This window comes from Nerophis ophidion, linkage group LG05 (assembly GCF_033978795.1).
Source record: "Nerophis ophidion isolate RoL-2023_Sa linkage group LG05, RoL_Noph_v1.0, whole genome shotgun sequence".
Lineage (NCBI taxonomy): Eukaryota > Metazoa > Chordata > Actinopteri > Syngnathiformes > Syngnathidae > Nerophis > Nerophis ophidion.
In genome coordinates, this window is record NC_084615.1 from 57,137,313 (window position 1) to 57,160,977 (window position 23,665).

Consider the following 23,665-nt stretch of genomic DNA (forward strand, 5'->3'; position numbering starts at 1 on the left):
CAAGAAGTTTTTTTTTTGTTTTTTTTTCACACAGGAGTTCTGCCAACAATCCCATCCATCCATCCATCTTCTTCCGCTTATCCGAGGTTGGGTCGCAGGGGCAGCAGCCTAAGCAGGGAAGCCCAGACTCTCCTCTCCCCAGCCACTTTGTCCAGTTCTTCGCTGGGAATCCCCAAAGTGTCCTGGGTCTTCCCCGTGGCCTCCTACCGGTCGGACGTGCCCGAAACACCTCCCTAGGGGGGCATCTTGACCAGATGCCCGAACCACCTCATCTGGCTCCTCTCGATGTGGAGGAGCAGCGCGCTTTACTTTGAGCTGCCAACAATATACTGTATCTTCTATATGAAAAAATCGAATGCCATTAAAAAACATGAGCAGACACCAAAACACCATCCATCCATCCATTTTCTACCGCTTATTCCCTTTCGGGATCGCGGGGGGCGCTGGCGCCTATCTCAGCTACAATCGGGCGGAAGGCAGGGTACACCCTGGACAAGTCGCCACCTCATCACAAAACACATCAATTGAATTTGTTTTAAACAACCCCTTAAGTCATCTAGCTGCTATAGACATTATAAAATGATATTGCTGAAAAGACAATATGTCAAATATTTTTATTTCTGACATAGCTGTCTGCATTCTCACAGTTTTTGTTTTGTAACTACCAAGTTGCATTCCCTTTCAAGCCGTACTAAAAAAAGATGGAAAACAGTGTTTGTAGAACAGTTTTACTCTTGATAAATCACAGTGCATGTGCTAAATTAATTGTATTTTCATGTTCTCCTCCCAGTATTGTGGGCGTTCTGATGATCAGCTTATATTCTTCATATTCATGAAGACGGACATGCTAAATGGATTACACTCCTCATGTTGCTCACTTAAGACATAAATCTCCCTCTGCGCGCGCCATCACGTTTGCTCGTGTTTTAATACAAACAAACGTTTAGTAGATCAGGTCCATAGTGTGTGAATACTGTAATCAAAATTCACTGTAACATATTCACAGAAGGCAGCTCGGTGGAGAGGGGTTAGTGCATCTGCCTCACAATACGAAGGTCCTGGGTAGTCCTGGGTTCAATCGGGATCTTTCTGTGTGGAGTTTGCATATTCTCCCCGTGACTGCGTGGGTTCCCTCCGGGTACTCCGGCTTCTTCCCACTTCCAAAAACATGCACCTGGGGATAGGTTGATTGGCAACACTAAATTGGCCCTACTGTGTGAATGTCAGTGTGAATGTTGTCTGTCTATCTGTGTTGGCCCTGCGATGAGGTGGCGACTTGTCCCGGGTGTACCGCACCTTCCGCCCGAATGCCGCTGAGATAGGATCCCCCCACGACCCCAAAAGGGACAAGAGGTAGTAAATGGATGGATGGATGGATATTCACAGTAAAGTACTGTAAAATGTTACTGTGAAAGTAATACGACTATTAGCTCGCAAATTGGTTTGCATTTACAATCAACAACTTTTACATTGTTTATAATAGTTATCCAAGATCAGTATCTTCATTTCATCAAGTGTATGTATATGCTTGCAAAATGTGTAGTTAGCAATAAAAATGATTTCAAATGAACTTATTTTCACCAGTTTTAACTGTAAGACAGAAAAGTCAACTAATTACTATATTTAAAAAGTGTGTCTGTGGTTTTGTATCAAACACTAAACTCTGCAATAAACAAACTTGGATCCTTTGTCCGGATCATAGTTTGTTTATGTTTATTTAGGTTTTGATTCACTTGTGGTTTAAGTTCTGTTTCAGCAGCCCTGTTTTGTGTTTCTTGGTTGTCATGGATGCTGATTGCTTTCACCTGCCTCTGATTAGTGTTTGGGACGCTCACCTGTTCCCGGGCACTAATCAGAGAGTTATTTAGTCCTGCCTTTTCGCCTCACTCAGTCAGGTCCTTTTGTTTGTTCTCATGCAAAAGTTACGTGTGTTACTCGGGATTCCTGAACTAAGCTTTGCCTTTTGCGTTTTCTTGTGCTATGTTTTGTTTTCCTTGTGAGCTATTCCAATAGCTTCCCGTGCTAAAGGCACGCTTGTTTTTTCTGTTTTTGTATATTTTTGAATTATTTATAGGAATAGTAATTTCCTACCTGCACCTTTGTCTCCTGAGTTCCGGCTGCATCGCTTGGAAGAACAATCCGCGCATCACCATGCGACCGCCACGTTATACAAACCACTACATTGCCTTATCACTGCTCTGTCATTTCATGAAACGAATTCAGAGTATGTATCTTACTTGCATAGGAAGTGAACAATAATACAAACAAGTACCAATTATCATGTCAAAAAAAAAATCACCAAAATGATTCCCGAGCGCGGCCACCGCTGCTGCTCACTGCTCCGCTCACCTTCCAGGGGGTGGAACAAGGGGGATGGGTCAAATGCAGAGGGTAATTTCACCACACCTAGTGTGTGTCTGACTACCAGTGGTATTTTAACTTTAACTTCTTGTTGCCTCAAATCAGACATAATATTTACTCACTTAGCAGTCTTTCTATTATTAAATGACATAGCTATGATTCCAACTTTGATATTAAAGCATCATAAAAAAACGTTAAAATCCAGTAATGCTTCAGATGTGTCTCATATAATGTTAATTAAATTAACACATGAATGAATGAAATTAACAAAGAAGCAGAAAGTAAAGAAGTTACTGAAATGTAACAAAAGTAGAACTGGAAGTGACGCATTCAAAATAAAAGCATTTAATACAAACATACTTGCCAACCCTCCCGGATTTTCCGGGAGACTCCGTTAATTCAGCGCCTCTCCAGAAAACCTCCCGGAAGAAATTTTCTCCCGAAAATCTCCCGAAATTCAGCCGGAGCTTGGGGCCACGCCCCCTCCAGCTCCTTGCGGACCTGAGTGGGGACAGCCTGTTTTCACGTCCGCTTTCCCACCATATAAACAGCTTGCCTGCCTAATCACGTTACAACATCTACGAATTTTAATAAAAAAACTGCACACACAAGGAGATGAAGCAGAAGAACGAGGAAGTTACAGCCATGGCGACACCGTCTGTAATAGAGTATTTCTATGTTGTTTGTTGTCATCTCCTGGTGAATGCTGGCTATAGCGTTATGGGGTTGCTTTTTAATTGGCCAACGATTTACGTGGTGTTGTACACCTGACGACAAGTGAGGGAGTCTGTTCTGAAGCCCACAGTAAAGAGACGTAACTTCATCACCTCGCCTGGTTATTGACTCCAACCCAGTATATTACACCGTCGACGAGCAAAATGAAGAAATAAATGGCAGAACAAAGGTTACTAAAATAATGAAAGGTAAGTGTTGTTGTTGTTTTTTAGTAACCAGCAAGCACAGTACAGTTAGTAGAACAAATGTGTTTTTATTACTGTGTATTTGATAGGTGCCGTCTGAAATTCAACTATTTATTTTATTTATACATATAATGAAATAAATATATATAGCTAGAATTCACTGAAAGTCAATTATTTCATACACACACACACATATATATATATATATATATATATATATATATATATATATATATATATATATATATATATATATATATACATATATATATATATATATCTGAAATACTCGAGTTGGTGAATTGTAGATGTAAATATACTCCTCCCCTCTTAACCAAGCCCCCCGCCCCAACCACGCCTCCGCACCACCCCCGAGCCCCCCACCCGCCGAAATCGGAGGTCTCAAGGTTGGCAAGTATGAATACAAAACACTTAACACCTTTGAGTTTGACACCTGTGATTAAAAGCAGTATAAGCATTCGGCTTTAAAACCTCACACAAATTTTCAACAGGATTAATATAATATAATGTAAAGTTGTATAAACATAATGTATTTATTCACATCTATAAATTATAGTAGACATGCAAAAAAACAAACGTTTTCACACACAATTTACTAAATCGAAATTGAGACGTTTGATAATTAGACAAAATTCCGTTAACATATTTCTGAAAGGTTGGCATCTCATTTGCATCTTACGTGATAAAAGTGCATCAAGATTTCACACTATTACTTTCCCAATTTCCTTTTTGCTGCTGACAGCAGGGGAGGGAAAAGGAAGCAATGTGTGGCACTAATTTCCTTTGGATTTTATGAATAAACAGATGTCATATTGCAGCGTATTGTGAACCTTACGCACTATACTGCGTTCAAGAAGCCTTTTAAACGTCTTCTGCTTTGTCGAGCATCTTATGGAGAGGACATGTCCACTGTAGAAGAAGGCTTTGGTTTCCTGTTAGCTTCACTATGTTTATTATTAGGGATGAGCACTGGATTGGTATTTTTATAGGCCACAATCTGGGCCGCAACTAGGTTTTGACAAATACAGAGGTCAAAAATTGGTGGTCCAAGAGCTTTGAAAGGCTGAAACGTGTATCCCAGCAGCATATTAATAATATTACCTTGACCTACACAATTAATATATTTTCAGAATAAGAAGAGCTTACATTGAGGCAGAACTTTCATGTGTTATAATACCTTACATATTTGACAATCAGCACGATTTTGTAAAAATTGTTCATCAATATACTGAAGTTTAGCATATTAAACAATTTTAACATCATCACAACACATTTTAAAACCTTACCACAATTTTAACCACGGCACAATGCCCGACACAAAGTGCTGTACATTTGCAGTCATATCCTCTTCTTTTTGTCACTTAAAATACAAAATACAGAGGACATGACCTTGGTGCCGTCATTGTTAGCTACAACCATGGTACTAACTGAAATGTGTCAGTACTGTCCATCCATTTTCTACCGATTGTCCCTTTTGGAGCTGTGAGGGTGTCGCTGGAGCTTATCACAGCTGCATCCGGGCGAAAGGCGTGATACATCCTGGACAGACAACATTCACACTCACATTCACACACTAGGGCCAATTTAGTGTTGCCAATCAACCTATCCCCAGGTGCACGTCTTTGTAGGTGGGAGGAAGCCGGAGTACCCGGAGGGAACCCACCCAGTCACGGGGAGAACATGCAAACTCCACACAGAAAGATCCCGAGCCCCGGCTTGAACCCAAGACTACTCAGAACCTTCATATTGTGAGGCAAATGCACATAAAATCAAATGGTACATGTTTTGGATACCTTTGCTGCTTGTGACATCACTTCTGGTTGTAGACGCAAACACCTGGTAGAAAAACAGGCGTATTTGTAGTAGACTGTCTGTCACGGCCCGGGCGCACCTTTGTGCGCATTCATCTGTGCGCTGCGCTGGGCGTACCTCCAAGAACACACCTGGGCGCGCCACTCCGGCTGCAGCAGGCAGCTGCAATCTATCTGCAATCTGCACACCTGTTAATGATGAGCCCCCTGGGCTTCTTAAACCAGTGCAGACCTGCGTTCGGGGCCAGAACGTAGCTACCTGTTCCCGTACACAGCATTCCTCCGTCCCATGATTGCGAGATTTGTGTCTCGTCTCCCCGTATTCCTTTCTGGTTCCCTAGCTGCCCCTTTCTGATCTCGACCTCCCGCCTGGACAAAGACCTTTGACGCCTCTCTTCTGCCCTTGACCTCACGCCTGCTCACGGACCTCCAAGCTTGTCTTGCCCCCTTGGACTTCCGTACCTCGCTCAACACTTCTGGTAACACACTTGATAATCGCTCCGCATAGTCATACACATTTATATTTTTGGAATAGTTTCACACTCCATACTTTTGTGAGATAGTAAATATAGAACTAAAACAACATCCCTGCTGTCTGTGCCATCTTCTTCCCCTGTACACCGTAATACTGTCTCTAATTATTGTTGCAATTTGTCATGCCAACTAAGGAAATGTGCCTTATAAACAGAACTCAAAATGCATTAGCTCGATGCTAATTTACATTAGACAAGCCATATACATGCTACTGATAAGTATCATGAATTGTACATGACAAGTTCAACACATTTAAATTTGGTAACATTTTTTTAAATGTTCTGTCAGACATTGTCACAATAGTATTGCATTTGTGTCAAAATATTGGGGTCCTTAAGTTTGCATTATACAAGCAAGTAATTTACAAATGATATTTAAGAACACCTTCAAAGACATGCACATGGGGATAGGTTGATTGGCAACACTAAAATTGGCCCAAGCGTGTGAATGTGAGTGTGAAAGTTTTCTGTCTATCTGTGTTGGCCCTGCGATGAGGTGGCGACTTGTCCAGGGTGTACCGCGCCTTTCGCCCGAATGCAACTGAGTTGGGCTCCAGCGCCCCCTGCGACCTTGAAAGGGACAAGCAGTAGAAAATGGATGGATGGATGGAACTGAAAATGTTCTTTATAACTACACTATTGCTTTGGGAGTAGATGCAATAAACAATTCCTGTCCAATACTTTTAATAAGTACAGTATTGTGGCTGAAATCAATAGTCTTTGTACTAAACGGAATGTTGGATGCCAAAAAATTATCTAATAATAAATAATAATGCACTACTATAAATACATAATTGGTACAAAAGTAGGGTATTTGCTCCCAATTTTTGTGCTGCATAGTCTGCGTGTAATAATTTTGGATAAATTGTAGGGTGGGTGTATTTCCATAGCAGATCAAAAAGAATTGTCAGCAGTGAGTTCCAATCTAACTGGCTTCATATCAGCGGCTGCCATCTGTGCCAGACGCTTCTCCACATTCTGCTCTGCTTTCAGCCTCCAAATAAGGCAGCACATTCTCCTAAAAGCTCGCCATTACACGGTGAGTGGAACAAATGGGATTTCTCTCATCTTTGATCGTTATTTTCACTTTGATGCGATCTGCATGCAACGACGCAGGCGCTCTTCTGCGGACCACCTTAAGCCTCATGAATATGCAAATGATGGCAATTATTGCAAGCGACCGGCTGCATTGCTGTTGTCACACAATGATTGTCCTACCTGCGACTCACCCAATATTTCAGTGTACATAAAGTCTGGACAATTTATACACGTGAACAATATTTTAATAATACATTATGCAAAAATGTTTCTTTCACAGGGATATCCAAAATGCAGCCCATATATTTATTTATTTTAAACCACAAAAAAATAGTTGATCTTTTATATGTATATATATCTTTATCTTTTATATATACATTAATATATATATATATATATATATACATATACATATATATATATATATATATATATGTGTATATATATATATATGTATATATATCCATCCATTTTCTATCGCTTATTCCCTTTTTGGGGTCGCGGGGGGCGCTGGCGCCTATCTCAGCTACAATCGGGCGGAAGGCGGGGTACACCCTGGACAAGTCGCCACCTCATCGCAGGGCCAACACAGATAGACAGACAACATTCACACTCACATTCACACACTAGGGTCAATCTAGTGTTGCCAATCAACCTATCCCCAGGTGCACGTCTTTGGAGGTGGGAGGAAGCCGGAGTACCCGGAGGGAACCCACGCATTCACGGGGAGAACATGCAAACTCCACACAGAAAGATCCCGAGCCTGGATTTGAACCCAGGACTGCAGGACCTTCGTATTGTGAGGCAGACGCACTAACACCTCTGCCACCGTGAAGCCATATATATATATATATGTATATATATATATATATATATATATATATATATATATATATATATATATATATATATATATATATATATATATATATATATATATATATATATATATATATATATATATATACATATATATATATATAAATGATAAATGGGTTGTACTTGTATAGCGCTTTTCTACCTTCAAGGTACTCAAAGCGCTTTGACACTACTTCCACATTTACCCATTCACACACACATTCACACTGTCATGCCCGGCTCTGCCGGTTAGTGTTTGGGGCACTTTGGTCCTCCGACCCGCAGGTGGAGCTGTCGGTTGCTGCCGGTTAGTGTTTGGGGCACTTTGGTCCTCCGACCCGCAGGTGGAGCTGGTCTGTGAAGACGTGCAACATCTCAGAGGGCTGCTGATTGGGCGGCCTATAAAAGGCCTCCCATCAGCATGCTCTCTCTCTCATGCTCTCTCTCTTTCTCTCTCTCGTCCCACAGGCACATTCGTTTGGTGACCGTATGGTCACGGCAACGACGGCCGGGATTAGCACCACACTAACACCTTTTTGGGACAACACTCATTTACTGATACATTCCTTGGTTAATTCACATTACTGATCACTGATACATGTTGTAAATAAAAGATCTGTTGGCTAAAAATGTACAAATCGGTGTGGTCTCCCTTAATGTTACAGCCACTAACAAGCCAGTGGTTGTGACATATGGGGGCTCATCCGATCTTTGGTAGTAACTTTAGGCTATGGTAATTCCTTCTACTGGCTATGGCAGCGTAGGAAGGTGCGTAGAGCTCTTTGTATTGAGTATTCCTTCTACTGGCTTTTGGAGCGTAGGAAGGTGAGTAGAGCTGAGTTACTAATTGTGTACTGCTGATAGTCAGTTGGGGCCTGTTATCAATTAGTTAATTGGGGGATCTACTGATTTGTACTTTTGAGGCTTTGTTTGACCGTGCAAGTGTAGGTAGACACTGAATTGTTTGTTCCAGCCATCTTGGTTGAGTTTCATTGCAGTTTGTAGCATTGCATTCAGCCTCTTAGGAGCTGTCGCCTTTATCCCCATCTAGTACGGGTTCTAGGTTCCTGCTGTCACAGAGCCTGGGCGAGGGCACCGCCTTGGAGAAACGGCTGAATCGGCTTGGTCGGGATGGTACGTCTCCACAGGTATTGGTGAGTAAATGATCCTCGTCCTCGGGCTCTGTGTGAAAATAGATTAGTCTAGTGGGGGGAAAATGTTTAGGGGGATGCTCCGAGGTTAGTTTGCTGTGTTAACATAACTGTAATGTTTTAGAGACCTGGTTAGATTGGTTGGAGAGAGAGAGCCTAGCGTAATTAGAGCTAGTTTTTGGTTGGGTTGTTTTTTCAGTAGTTTCATTGTTGGTTTGGTACAGTAGCCAGATTGGTACTGACGGCCTGGGTTGAGCAGGATGGAGGCTTTTGTGGAAGCACCATCTGAGAAATTGTTGTTTGCCCTTAGTAAGGAACAGTTGTTGCAATTGGCAGAAAAGTATGGCATGGAATTGTCATCAGCCATTAGAACTGGTAAGAAGGGACCCTTGCGTGACTCCATTCACGAGTTTTTGTGTGAGCAGAGCATTTTGCCTTCAGGAAAAGGTGGTGACGCTCATGTGAAGGGTATGTCAGAGCCTATGCAGTCAGAGAGGGTAGGCATACTGACTTTTGAGCAACAAAGAGAGATGAAGGCACTTGAATTTGAGTGGGCGCAACAGGCTAAGGAGAAAGAACGTCTTTTTGAACTGGAAAAAATCAAATTGGAACGAGAATTGCAACAGCAAGCAGATATGGAGAGACTCAAATTTGAAAAAGAAATGGATTTGAAAAAAGGTGAAATGGACCTTACAGTACAGCTTGAGAAAATTAAAATTGAACAGGATCGTTTGAAACTAATGTCAGAAGGTAAGATTAGTGGAAATCTGTCCGGGTCAAGTATGGATAGCATGGTAAAGTATGTTCCAAAGTTTGACGAACGTGACCCAGACGTGTTTTTCTCACTGTTTGAACAGATGGCCTCTGACAAAAAGTGGAGTGAAGAGGATAGAACGGTGCTTTTGCAAACTGTACTAGTAGGACGCGCACGGGAGGCATACTTGGCATTAACACCTGTTGATAGGCACAAGTATGCTGAGGTGAAAAAAGCGGTCTTGAAATGTTATGAACTGAATCCAGAAGCTTACAGACAACGTTTCAGAAACTGGCGTAAACGTGCTAATCAGACCCATGCTGAAGTGGCAAGAGAGTTGAGTACTTATTTTAACCGGTGGCTCACTTCAGAGTCTGTCTCAACTTACGAAAATTTGCGTGATTTGTTGATTTTGGAGCAGTTTAAGAGCATTGTACCAGATCGAATTGCAACCTACATTAATGAGCAAAAGGCAAAGTCAGTGGAGGAGGCAGCCTCGCTTGCTGATACCTTTGTGTTGACTCATAAACGTAAGCCTTACAGCAGTCCTCCACGGTATAATAGCCACCAACGTTATGATCCTGCTCGTTCTCCTCCACAACGTTCTCCTCGTTATGGTCGTAGTTCAAATCGATCCAATTATGGCAATTCCAGTAATGTTCCTAAATTTGATAATGGAAGTAGCAAATCTCGCCCAAGCCCGACGAATAAATGTCATTACTGTTTGCAGGAGGGACATTGGAAAAAGGACTGCCCGCTGTTGAAAGGCCGTAAATCTAATGCCAAGGTAGCTGGGTGTGTTTCTGTTGTGCATCCAGTTGATTTTGGCGTCTCTGATCTAACACCGTTACCTCGTTTGGAAGTTCATTGTGAGCAAGTGATTGAAGATGGTGCATCTGTGTCAGACGAGCAGACGAAATCAGTAGAGTCAGCTGCGTCTGATTTCGCTCCATTCATTAGTGATGGCTGGGTGTCATTGGTTGGAGAGACACAAAAAGTTCCAGTTAAAATCTTAAGAGACACTGGGGCATCTGAGAGTTTCATTTCTGGAGCAGTTTTGCCATTTTCCACAGCATCTGACACTGGGAAATGTGTTTTGATTAGAGGAATAGGCATGCAGTCATTTTCTGTACCGTTGCACAAAATTCACTTGTGTTCAGGATTTGTGAATGGGGAGGTGGCTATTGCTGTGAGACCGTCTCTGCCTATGCAGGATATCCATGTAATTCTGGGGAACAATTTGGGTGGGTGTTTAGTTTCTCCACCTCCAGTTGTTACACCTGTACCGCTATCTGTAGAGGAGCCAGACGCGTGTTGTCAAGAATTCCCAGAAGTGTTTACTGCTTGTGCTGTGACTAGGGCAATGTCTCGCACGCAGGCGCAATCGTCGGATGTGTCCAAATCTGTGCCTATTTTTGTTCCTGAGCTGCCCGAACCTCTGTCATGTCAAGATTTAATTGAGGCACAAAAGAATGATCAGAGCTTTGAGAAATATTTTGCCTTAGTTTCTACTGATCCAACGATGGGTTACTTCATTCAGAATGGCGTTTTGCTGCATACGTGGTTGCCAGGTGTTGATCCTGAAGTGGCAGGTCAGGTGATTCAAGTGATGGTACCTGACAAATACCGTGATTTGATTTTGAGAACAGCCCATGGAGCAGAGTCTGGGCATTTTGGAGTTAAGAAAACCTACCGACGTCTTTTGGAACATTTTTACTGGCCACGGATGAAACGCCATGTATCTAGATTTGTCAAAGCATGTCATGTTTGCCAGGTTGCGAAACAGAGTACTCCCATTAAACCTGCACCACTTCAACCTATTCCGTCTGTTGGCACACCATTTGAGCATCTCATTATTGATTGTGTAGGTCCACTACCCCCTTCGAAATCTGGTTGTGTGTACCTCTTTACCATCATGTGCCAGGCCACTCGGTATCCAGCAGCGTATGCCTTGAGAACAATTACCACAAGGTCAATATTGAAATGTTTGTCTAAATTCATTTCTGTCTTTGGCATTCCGAAGGTAATTCAGAGCGACAGAGGGTCTAACTTTACCTCCAGAACATTTGCTGCAGCGTTGAAGTCAATGCAGGTGAAGCACAATTTGAGCAGCGCGTATCACGCACAGAGTCAGGGGGCATTGGAGCGCTGGCATGCCACGTTGAAGTCTCTCTTGCGCGCTTACTGTGTTGAGATGCGGAGAGATTGGGAGGAGGCGTTGCCATGGCTCTTGTTGTCTGCGCGTGGTGTAGTTCAAGAAAGCACTGGTTTTAGTCCAAATGACCTAGTCTTTGGCCACAAAGTCCGGACCTCACTGTCTGTTTTAAATGCCAATCTGGATCTGCAGAACACTCCCGTCAGTTTCACTGAGTATGTAGATGGTTTTCGTCGTAGGCTGTTGCTTGCATGGAAAGAAGCAACCGAGCATTTGACTAAAGCTCAGGTGAAAATGAAGCTGCGTTATGACCGTAAAGCGAAGATCAGAGTTTTCAATCCAGGTGATCAAGTTTTAGCTTTGCTGCCCATTCCGGGGTCACCATTTACAGCAAAATACTCTGGTCCATTTACGGTTATGAGCCAAGTGTCAGATCTCAATTATTTACTGTCAACTCCTGATCGTAAACGATCACAGCAACTGTGTCATGTGAATTTACTCAAGCCTTACCACTCTGCAGGTTCCGACAAGGCGGGTGGGATTGCTGCGAGTCCAGTGGGTCTAGCCGTTGGGGTTGGGGAACCGCTCAACTGGCCGGAGGTGGCAGCTTGGGATGACGTGCGCGCACCTGATGATTCAGTGTTACACGGGCGCTTAGATAATACTCAGCAGTTAAAGGAGCTAGATAGTCTCCTCGGTCATTTAAGTGAGGTACAGCGTAAACAGTTGTCGGATTTGATTTTTGAGTTTTTGCCTTTGTTTTCCGACACTCCAACCTGTACCACACTAATTGAACATGACATTGACACACAGGGGGCCCGCCCAATACGACAAAGATTTTATCGAGTGGCTCCCGATAAACAGAAGAGTATGGAGGACAGTGTGCAGTATCTGCTTGATCATGGTCTCGCCAAGCCATCTTACTCCAGTTGGGCATCGCCATGTCTACTGGTGAAAAAGTCAGATAACACCTATAGATTCTGTACGGATTATAGGAAAGTAAATGCTGTGACTAGACCAGATTATTTTCCATTGCCACGTATCGAGGACTGTGTGGATCAGGTTGGGAGTGCTCGTTATGTCAGCAAATTTGATTTATTGAAAGGTTACTATCAAGTGCCTTTGACGCAGAGAGCGCAGGAGATATCTGCATTCATTACCTCTTCCGGTTTGTACTCGTATACTCGGATGAGCTTCGGTTTGCGGAATGCTCCTGCAACCTTCCAACGGCTCATGAATAGGGTCGTTGGGGGGCTGCAGGGGTGCTCGGTTTATTTGGACGACGCCGTTTGTCATTCAGACAGTTGGGACGAACATTTGGCTCGCATTCGAGCGCTTTTCCAGAGGTTGGTGGCAGCAAACCTCACAGTAAATTTAGCGAAATGCGAGTTTGCGCGTGCCACAGTCGTCTATTTGGGTAAAGTAGTCGGCCAGGGGATGGTGCGGCCCGTTAACGCAAAGGTGGCAGCTATTGATAATTTCCCTGTGCCGGCGACGAAGAAAGAACTTATGCGCTTTTTGGGTATGATCGGGTACTACCGCAATTTTTGCTGCAATTTTTCAACTGTTGTATCTCCTCTGACCAATTTGTTGAAGGGTGGCGCCAAATTCATTTGGTCGGAGGAGTGTCAGCAGGCTTTCCAGAATGCAAAGCTTTTGTTAACATCAGCTCCGGTCCTGGCTGCACCCAAACTGGATCTGCCATTCCAGCTGGAGGTGGATGCAAGCCAGGTGGGAGCAGGTGCGGTCCTCCTGCAGGCTGATGATGATGGAGTAGCCAGACCGGTTTGCTATTTTTCAAAAAAATTCAACAAATACCAATTTAATTATTCAGTGATTGAAAAGGAAGCATTAGCATTGATTTGGGCATTGCAACACTTTGAAGTCTATGTGGGAGGGGGTCTCCATCCAATTGTGGTCTACTCAGATCACAACCCTCTCACTTTTCTACAGTCTTTCAAAGGGTCCACCAACCAGCGCCTGTTGCGCTGGGCACTGTTTCTGCAGCCATTCCACCTGTTGATCCGCCATATTCGCGGGGTGGAAAATGTAATGGCTGATGCGCTCTCTCGGGCTCTGGACCAGGAGGTCTAATCATCTCCACTCACTCCTAACCTGCGGTTTTTCTCTGTTTCCCTTAAAGGTCGCTGTCCGGGTACCAGGATTTGCTGGGTGCAGGGAAGGTCGGAGGGTAAGGAGGGTGTTTGGGATGGTTTGGGTTCTGGTTGGTCTGGGGTGGAGGGGAGGTGCGTCATTGGGACTAGAATATAGCTACTGGGGCTACTGTAGGTTTTGGTTTTCTATTTTTTGATGGTGCTTCAGAGACCCAGTTAACACGGGTCTCTGTTTTTAAGGGGGGGGATGTCATGCCCGGCTCTGCCGGTTAGTGTTTGGGGCACTTTGGTCCTCCGACCCGCAGGTGGAGCTGTCGGTTGCTGCCGGTTAGTGTTTGGGGCACTTTGGTCCTCCGACCCGCAGGTGGAGCTGGTCTGTGAAGACGTGCAACATCTCAGAGGGCTGCTGATTGGGCGGCCTATAAAAGGCCTCCCATCAGCATGCTCTCTCTCTCATGCTCTCTCTCTTTCTCTCTCTCGTCCCACAGGCACATTCGTTTGGTGACCGTATGGTCACGGCAACGACGGCCGGGATTAGCACCACACTAACACCTTTTTGGGACAACACTCATTTACTGATACATTCCTTGGTTAATTCACATTACTGATCACTGATACATGTTGTAAATAAAAGATCTGTTGGCTAAAAATGTACAAATCGGTGTGGTCTCCCTTAATGTTACAGCCACTAACAAGCCAGTGGTTGTGACACACACTGATGGAGAGAGCTGCCATGCAAGGCGCTAACCAGCACCCATCAGGAGCAAGGGTGAAGTGTCTTGCTCAAGGACACAACGGACGTGACGAGGTTGGTACTAGGTGGGGATTGAACCAGGGACCCTCGGGTTGCGCACAGCCACTCTTCTACTGCGCCACGCCGTCCCAATACATACATATATATACATACATATATATATATATATATATGTATATATATATATATATATATATATATATATATATATATATATATATATATATATATATATATATATATATATATATATGTGTAACGGGTATAAAAAAATACTTTATTTATTTGAGTGAAATTCCTGCTAAAATATGTACATTGTTTTGTAATGCAATGAGGTCCAATTGCGCCATCTGCTGGTACCTGAAAATCTGTAAATATGACCGGAAACCGGAAGCTATTAGCAGACTTCCTGCACTCTGCTAATGGTAAGACATGTTCCGATATTGCTCCGCAAAGTATTGTAAATTACACTAAAGCTAACGTAATGTTCATTGTAAGATACAGTTATTTAAGAGCAGTTGAAATGCCATGTTGTGGAATCTTCGTTTTGAATTGGTTGTTGCTCACGTTAGATGTACTACTATTTTGCACTGAAGTCGATATTATTTTCCCCCATAGACATCGAAACCAGCAGAGGTGCTAACCACATATTGTGTGTATGTGCATTCTGATCACTCATTGCAGGTAATAATTGTTGCACTATTTGCGTGTTACGTGTCTGTACGTTCATGTTTAAGTTTGAATTGTCCGACATTTTGGCATGGACACAACGTGGTCTGTCATTTTCGCTAGTCGCCACCAGAGGGTGCTGAAAGTCCATTTAATGATTTTGTCATGTCATGTCTTGTATTGTATCTTGTACTTTTCTATTTTATATTTCATAAATATATAAAAAAGGATGATGTTGGTTAAAAAACAAGTTAAAAATATATTGTATTGAATTGATTGTAATACCAGTGAAGATAAAAGCAAGTTAAAACCACTATACGATCACACAGAAAAAGTATACTGTTAAAAACCATTGTATTAAGTTACACCTGTAATTGTATTTCATGTATTTGTAAAAATATGAAAATGTTATGTATTTGAGCAGACTTCCTGCACTCTGCTAATGACATCGAAACCAGCAGAGGTGCTAACCACATATTGTGTGTATGTGCATTCTGATCACTCATTGCAGCTACCAGTAAAGAACCACATCATCCAAACCAGCCTGTGTGTGGATTCTTGACGGGACGGGTACACAGCAGTTACATTGGTGCCGTGACCTGAGACTTCTATCGTCGAACCGGTGACCGTCCTGTCTACCACATCGCTCCATGAAGCCATCGGTTCACAGTATTTGTGTGTTCACAGTTTACAAGGGTAGCATGTATTGAAGTGAAGCTCATTATAGTGTGTCGCAGCGGTATAGATAATTTTATGTGGCATAGCAGTAACGTGTCACACAGACTGGTGATTTATTTTATCATTTTGACTGTATTTGCCATTTTCTTATTGACGATTTCACAAAGTGGGGTGGACTGTACTGTTTTTTGGCAGACATTTTTGAAACATGTCTTTTCAGAGTAATCCACTTTTCCCAAAGTTTGGCACACCCATTCAAATTGGCAGAGGCAGGGGTATGCCTACTCCCATCCCATTTTCTGTTGACAGTCCTGCCCCAGGTGTTAGTTTACCCTCATTAGACGCAGTGTCCAATCCTAGCGTACGAAATGCAGCAAACCAGCGCACTAGCTCTTTGCCTCAAGTCACATCTACACCAAATGCTGTTAGTGATGTCTCTGAGTGTGTAGCTGACCAGATGAGAACTGTTATTCAGGAGATAGGTCAACAGTTAGCTGATAGCATCATGTCGCGTATGCAGTCGCATAACGCAGTAACTCCTGATCCAACTTTCACACAGAATGGAACAAGCACACTGAGTCAGCCCAGCCATGCGTCTGATGTATCTCAGGTGCAGGTTGTCACACAAAGGAAGGTTAAGGAACCACCATCATTTGTAGGTGATGGGTCAGATTCAATTAAGGTGCATGAGTGGGAAGATCTGATGAGAACATTCATTAAGAGGAGTAATGTTAAAGTCGAAGAGGAAAAGCCAAAGATGTAGTGAAGTTTGGCATTAGGAACAGTAATATTGATATGCATGCTCAGCCTGATCTGATTTATGGTCTACTTAGAAAACACTTTAGCTGTACTAGGTACTCTTCTGTCCCCTTAGCTGACTTTTACTCGACTTTGCCTAGAGACCAGGAAGACCCCTATGACTACTGGCTGAGACTGAACAGGGCAGCTGACCTCGCCATTGACTGTCTGAGAGAGCAGGGCAAGACGCTGGACAACCCGGAAACAGAGGTGACTCGTATGTTTGTTAGGAACTGTCCCTGCAAAGACCTGGCCCTCATTTTTAGATCCAAAGCAATCGACAAATGGTCAGCGTGTGAAGTACTGGAGGTGCTGAACGAGTACCATGCTGAGATGAGCTGCAAAGCAACCCCCCCCAGTACACACTGACATCGCAGTACACGTAGCTCAGGTGAGCCATAGTCCAGCCCTTGACCGCAGTGGTCACATGCCACCTCAGACCCAGAGCCCTCAGTATGTCCCCCTAGCGGAGGTGATGGCTATGTTGGAAAAGGTTCTGCTTTGTGGAACCTCTAACCAGTCACAAGTGAGGAAGAGAGCTCCACCCAGGTGTCTTGAGAATAGAGTTGATGGGTTTACTAACATGCCATGCATTATTTGCCAGGATGACGGTCACAGTGCTTTCTCTCATTGCCGGGAGAAGAGGCTTTGCTTCAAGTGCTATGCTCAAGGCCATTCACGTCGTGACTGTCCAGCGAGGAGGACCACTCCACAGCCTCAGGAAAACTGACCGATCTGCACACAGGGGAGGACCGTGCAGATCAGCTAATTGAACCTCCCACCAGTTATGAGAAGCCCGATATGCTTGATATTGAATCCCTCTATAAGTCGCACAGCAGTTACAGTGGCAGTACAGTAGTCTCATCCAAGAAACTGATATTTCAGGGATCCCACAGAATAGCAGAGACTGATAGCCTGTTCTACACGCCTGTACTTGTAAAGAATGGCCCCACTTTCAAAGCACTGTTAGACAGCGGGTCGATGGCCTGTACAATAAGTGAGTCTGCTGTTGAGTCCCTGCTGCAGCAATGCCCTGACATGACGAAGGACAAAGCTGATGATTATGTCATTGTAGGCTGCGGCGGACACCGTGTTTCCCCCAAAGACATGTATAACCTTGATGTTACCGTTTACGGATGCAGGATGATCGTTCCGGTAATGGTTGTGCCTGGCCAGACAGAAGCAATGATCTTTGGCAGCAATGCTATCAAGCATATCCTAACTCAACTGAAGAGCACTGACGGCTACTGGAGGCTTGTTTCCTCGCCCGACAATGGTCAGACTGATGACCAGTGCCAATTCTTGTCACTACTGTCCAACACAGAGAGATGGAGAGGTGAATGCATTCCAGATAAGGTGGGAACAGTGAAAGTCAAGAGTTGTGTAACACTGAAACCACAGAGTGAGCACCTTGTTTGGGGCAAGTTACCTGAGTCAGCTGTGATGTCTGTAGGCAGTACAGTGGTCGTTGAGCCAACCCAGTCTAAAGCCAGACCCAAACAAATCCTTGTTGGAAGGGTTATCACTCCACTTTGGGGAGATAGATGGGTGCCCGTTAAAGTCATTAACCCTACAGACAGAACTGTGGTGTTGAGAAGAAACGCCAAAATCGCAGATGTGTCCCCCTGTATCGCAGTGGAAGATCTACCCAAAGCAGAGGAGGTCAAATGCAACATGCAGTGTGTGCAGAGCGAAGATGTGCATCCAAAGTCAGAAGAAGACATGGTGCGTGCACTGGAGACTCTGGGTCTACAAGACATTGATCTGAAGTCATGCGAAGTGTCACTGCAGTGGAAGGACAAGCTTGTTCATATTATTGAAGAATATGAATCAATTTTCTCCAGACACAAGATGGACTGCGGAGAGGCGAAAGAGTTTGTGCATCGTATCCACCTTGTTGATGACAAGCCGTTCCGTCTACCATACAGGCGCATACCACCAAGCCAATATGACAAACTGAGAACGACTCTGAATGAGATGGAGGAAAAAAGCATTATTCAAAAGTCCAACAGTGAATATGCATCTGCACTCGTTCTCGTATTGAAGCGGAATGGAGACCTCAGAGTATGCACTGACTTCAGATGGCTCAACGCAAGAACTGTGAAGGATGCCTACCCACTGCCACATCAAGCAGATGCTCTAGCCGCACTCGGTGGAAATGCTCTATTCTCCACAATGGACCTGACATCAGGCTTCTATAATGTCCCCTTGCACCCTGATGACAAGAAGTATACAGCATTCTCGTCACCCTTTGGACTTCATGAATATAACCGTCTCCCTCAGGGCCTTTGCAACAGTCCAGCTACCTTCATGAGGATGATGATGTCAATATTCGGTGACGAGAATTTCACGAGCCTGTTGTGTTACCTCGACGATCTGATGGTATTTGCACCTACGGAGGAAGTCGCACTCAAACGCCTGCAGATGGTGTTTGCCCGCCTCAAGGAGCACAACCTTAAGCTCTCACCCAAGAAGTGTTTCTTCCTCAGGAGGACTGTGAAATTTCTCGGGCACGTCATCAGTAAGGATGGAGTTCAGACAGACCCTAAGAAGGTCAGAGCCATAAATGACCTACAGGTCTCAGACGTCATGGAAACCGATGGTAAAACACCTTGTCCTAGTAAAATCATCGTTTTTAGGCATGGTGATGTACTACCAAAGTTTCATTGAGGCATGTTCTGCGAAGGCTAAACCGCTGTTCAGGCTCACAGCTGTACCTAGTGCTCAGTGCAAGCGAAAAAAAGGTCGCAAATCTGTGAAAAAAGGAGGTCCCGTGAAGCTGACTCCTGCTGATTGGTCCAACGCATGCCAGACTGCGTTCGAGACACTGAAACACGACCTCATGACAAGTGTCACTCTAGCCTACCCAGATTTCAATGCCCCATTCATTCTGGCTGTCGACGCATCTTTTGATGGGATTGGAGCTGTCCTGTCGCAACTTCCGCCTGGTGGAAAGGTAGCCAGACCTGTCGCCTTTGCGAGTAGAACACTCTCTCGTTCCCAGTTAAACTACCCTGCGCACCGACTTGAATTTCTTGCCTTGAAATGGGCAGTATGCGACAAATTCAGCCACTGGTTGAAAGGCAGACACTTCACCACATGGACTGACAATAACCCCTTGACATATATTCTGACCAAACCCAGACTTGACGCGTGTGAACAGCGGTGGGTAGCATTGAGCCGTGAGCCATTTGTCCAGTCGTGTGTGGGTCATCGCCTTGTCACCGAACCTTATGCCAGTCAGTGGTGTGAATGACAGAACGGTACAAGAGGTGTTCAGAGTATCCAACAACTGTCAAGCTGTTGTGGACGAAGGTGGTGAAACATCAGATAGGCCAGTGCAAGAGGCAATTTCACCAAACACAAGAGGCTCAGTTGCGTCAGAGGAAGTCGCTGCCATCTTCAGTGCTCAGTCTACTGGAGGTGTGAGTCACATGATTGGGGCAGACGCTGCCTTTAGTCTTCTACATAAGGAAGACCAGTCCACTGCACTCCCACAGAGTCAGCTTGTTGGTCAACAAGAACAAGACAAGACACTAGGCAGGGCCATGTACTTTGTACAGAGACACAAGAGACCAACCAAGCGTGAGCGAGCTGTTGAGTCACATAGTGTAATCAAACTTCTAAAACATTGGAGTAGACTGACCATACAGAATGGCATGCTGTACAAGATAAGGAAGGATCCCCAGATGAACAAAAAGATCCTCCAGTTCATAGTACCAGACTCTTTAAAGCAGAAAGTCCTCCAAGGTCTCCATGACTCAGCAGGTCACCAAGGCCAGCATCGTACCTTGTCGCTGGTGAGGCAACGATTCTTCTGGAGTGGCATGGAACGTGATGTTGTAAACTATGTTCAGTCTTGTCAGCGCTGCATAGTAGGGAAGACACCCGAGCCACACAGCCGTGCGCCTCTCAAGAATATTGTCACATCTGAGCCTATGGAGTTGGTCTGCATAGACTTTTGGACTGCTGAACATGGGAACAAGTCTGTGGATGTTCTAGTTGTGACCGATCACTTCTCCAAGATGGCACACGCCTTCCCATGCAAGAATCAAACTGCCAAGCAAGTCGCTCGTCATCTCTGGAATGACTTCTTTCTCATTTATGGCTTTCCTCGGCGCATCCATTCAGACCAGGGAGCCAATTTTGAGAGCAAGTTGATTAAGGACCTTCTAGAGATGGCTGGGGTACAGAAGTCCCATACAACTCCATATCACCCCATGGGAAATGGTGTCACAGAGCGTTTTAACAGGACCCTGGGAGATATGATTAGGTCTCTTCCCCTTCAGTCCAAAGCAAAGTGGCCACAAATGCTGCAGCAACTTACATTCTGCTACAACTGTGCAGAGCATGAAACAACAGGGTTTGCACCCTTCTACTTAATGTTTGGAAGAATCCCTCGTCTCCCTGTCGACGTCATGTTTCAGCATGCTCTCACCAATGACACTGTTGTCAGTCACTCAGACTTTGTGTCCCAACTGAAGAAAGATCTACATGAAGCTGCTCAGATTGTGCAGAGGAACAGTGTCAGGGAACAGACTCGCCACGCCAAGTTGTACAACCGCAAGATCAAGGGCTCACCCCTCGTCGTTGGAGACGGAGTGCTGATTGCCAACAGAGGTGTGCCAGGAAAACGCAAGGTTGCAGACAAATGGGAGTCGACCCCTTATGAAGTCATCTCAGTCAGACCTGAACTCAATGTCTACAGAGTCAAGGATTGCCTGACAGGTAGAGAGAGAGTCGTTCACCGGAATCTACTACTCTCTATTAGCTTCCTGCCCTGTGAAAGAGATCTGGACAATGTCTCTGAGCACTCTGAATGTGATGCTGCTGCGCATGGAAGTGATGTATGTCCTGACGTTCCTGATCTGGTGGAAGACAGTGATGTACGTACAGTCAACTGGCTGATGCGGACAAGTGAAGAGGAAGTCCATTCAGAAGACGAAGTCCATTCTCAAGAAGAGGATGATTCGTTTGAACGGAGGTCTGATTCTGCTCAGTCCGACTCTCTCTCAGTCACCGCGTCCAGTCAGGACAGTCAGCGAGTCCCTGAAGATGTTGACCATGCTGCTGTCAATGGTGCGGAAGGTTCACCACAGTGCTCTGAAGATATAGTCATTGACACAGGAGTTGCCCCTCCTGTAACTGTCCATCCAGATATGACCCCTTTGGACACTGACTCTTCTGACAAGTCCCCTCCTGACAATATCCCCACAGATGTTGCTCCCACTGACAAAGACTTTCAACAAGGCATTGACTCCCCGGACAATGACATTCTGAACAGTGACGTTCCAGGCCCTTTAGCTCAAGCGATTTGCACACAGCCTGGCCGTTATGGTCTCAGGGATCGTAGTTCCATGAACCCTCCACAACGCCTTATTTGTCAGATGAATAAGCAAGTCGTAGATGAGGATTCTGTGTCCACAGTATCAGTTAGTAACTTGTTTAAGTTCTTTAGAGATGCAATTTCAGTTTGAGTTATGAAAGTATATGACCAAAGAAGATTCTAAGTAGTACTTGAAGCTATAGGAACGACATATTGCATTTCAGAGGTGTAATAGGCATCTCTGAGTCTGTGTTTAGTTAGGAGATTGATCACCTTCTTTCTTTTCACACTCCTTTTTGAGAGAGTTTTAGAATTGACATGCACACCAGTTTTGTTCCTAGTAATGTACCTGTTTTTTTTGTATTTGTCTCAAGTATTGCACTCCTAAATTTAGCAGAATTTCAGGGGGGTGTATGTAACGGGTATAAAAAAATACTTTATTTATTTGAGTGAAATTCCTGCTAAAATATGTACATTGTTTTGTAATGTAATGAGGTCCAATTGCGCCATCTGCTGGTACCTGAAAATCTGTAAATATGACCGGAAACCGGAAGCTATTAGCAGACTTCCTGCACTCTGCTAATGGTAAGACATGTTCCGATATTGCTCCGCAAAGTATTGTAAATTACACTAAAGCTAACGTAATGTTCATTGTAAGATACAGTTATTTAAGAGCAGTTGAAATGCCATGTTGTGGAATCTTCGTTTTGAATTGGTTGTTGCTCACGTTAGATGTACTACTATTTTGCACTGAAGTCGATATTATTTTCCCCCATAGACATCGAAACCAGCAGAGGTGCTAACCACATATTGTGTGTATGTGCATTCTGATCACTCATTGCAGGTAATAATTGTTGCACTATTTGCGTGTTACGTGTCTGTACGTTCATGTTTAAGTTTGAATTGTCCGACATTTTGGTTGGACACAACGTGGTCTGTCATTTTCGCTAGTCGCCACCAGAGGGTGCTGAAAGTCCATTTAATGATTTTGTCATGTCATGTCTTGTATTGTATCTTGTACTTTTCTATTTTCTATTTCATAAATATATAAAAAAGGATGATGTTGGTTAAAAAACAAGTTAAAAATATATTGTATTGAATTGATTGTAATACCAGTGAAGATAAAAGCAAGTTAAAACCACTATACGATCACACAGAAAAAGTATACTGTTAAAAACCATTGTATTAAGTTACACCTGTAATTGTATTTCATGTATTTGTAAAAATATGAAAATGTTATGTATTTGAGCAGACTTCCTGCACTCTGCTAATGACATCGAAACCAGCAGAGGTGCTAACCACATATTGTGTGTATGTGCATTCTGATCACTCATTGCAGCTACCAGTAAAGAACCACATCATCCAAACCAGCCTGTGTGTGGATTCTTGACGGGACGGGTACACAGCAGTTGCATATGTATGTATATATGTATATATATGTATATATATATATATATACACACAAACCCCGTTTCCATATGAGTTGGGAAATTGTGTTAGATGTAAACATAAACGGAATACAATTATTTGCAAATCATTTTCAACCCATATTCAGTTGAAAAACGTGTGGAGTTCCCCAGGGTTTGGTCCTTGGCCCTGCACTCTTCAGCATCTACATGCTGCCGCTAGGTGACATCATACGCAAATACGGTATTAGCTTTCACTGCTATGCTGATAACACCCAACTCTACATGCCCCTAAAGCTGACCAACAAGCCGGACTGT

At 43.9% G+C, this 23,665-nt stretch overlaps 1 protein-coding gene across 1 annotated transcript; it reads left to right on the forward strand.

Moving 5' to 3' along the window:
* The first annotated feature begins 7,774 nt into the window (after positions 1-7,774).
* On the forward strand, positions 7,775-14,411 carry LOC133553407 (uncharacterized). The gene is made up of 2 exons (XM_061901568.1): positions 7,775-13,793; positions 14,205-14,411. Exon 1 carries the CDS (start codon positions 8,954-8,956, stop codon positions 13,694-13,696), a length of 4,743 nt encoding a protein of 1,580 aa, XP_061757552.1. The 5' UTR covers positions 7,775-8,953; the 3' UTR covers positions 13,697-13,793; positions 14,205-14,411.
* The last annotated feature ends 9,254 nt before the right edge of the window (positions 14,412-23,665 follow it).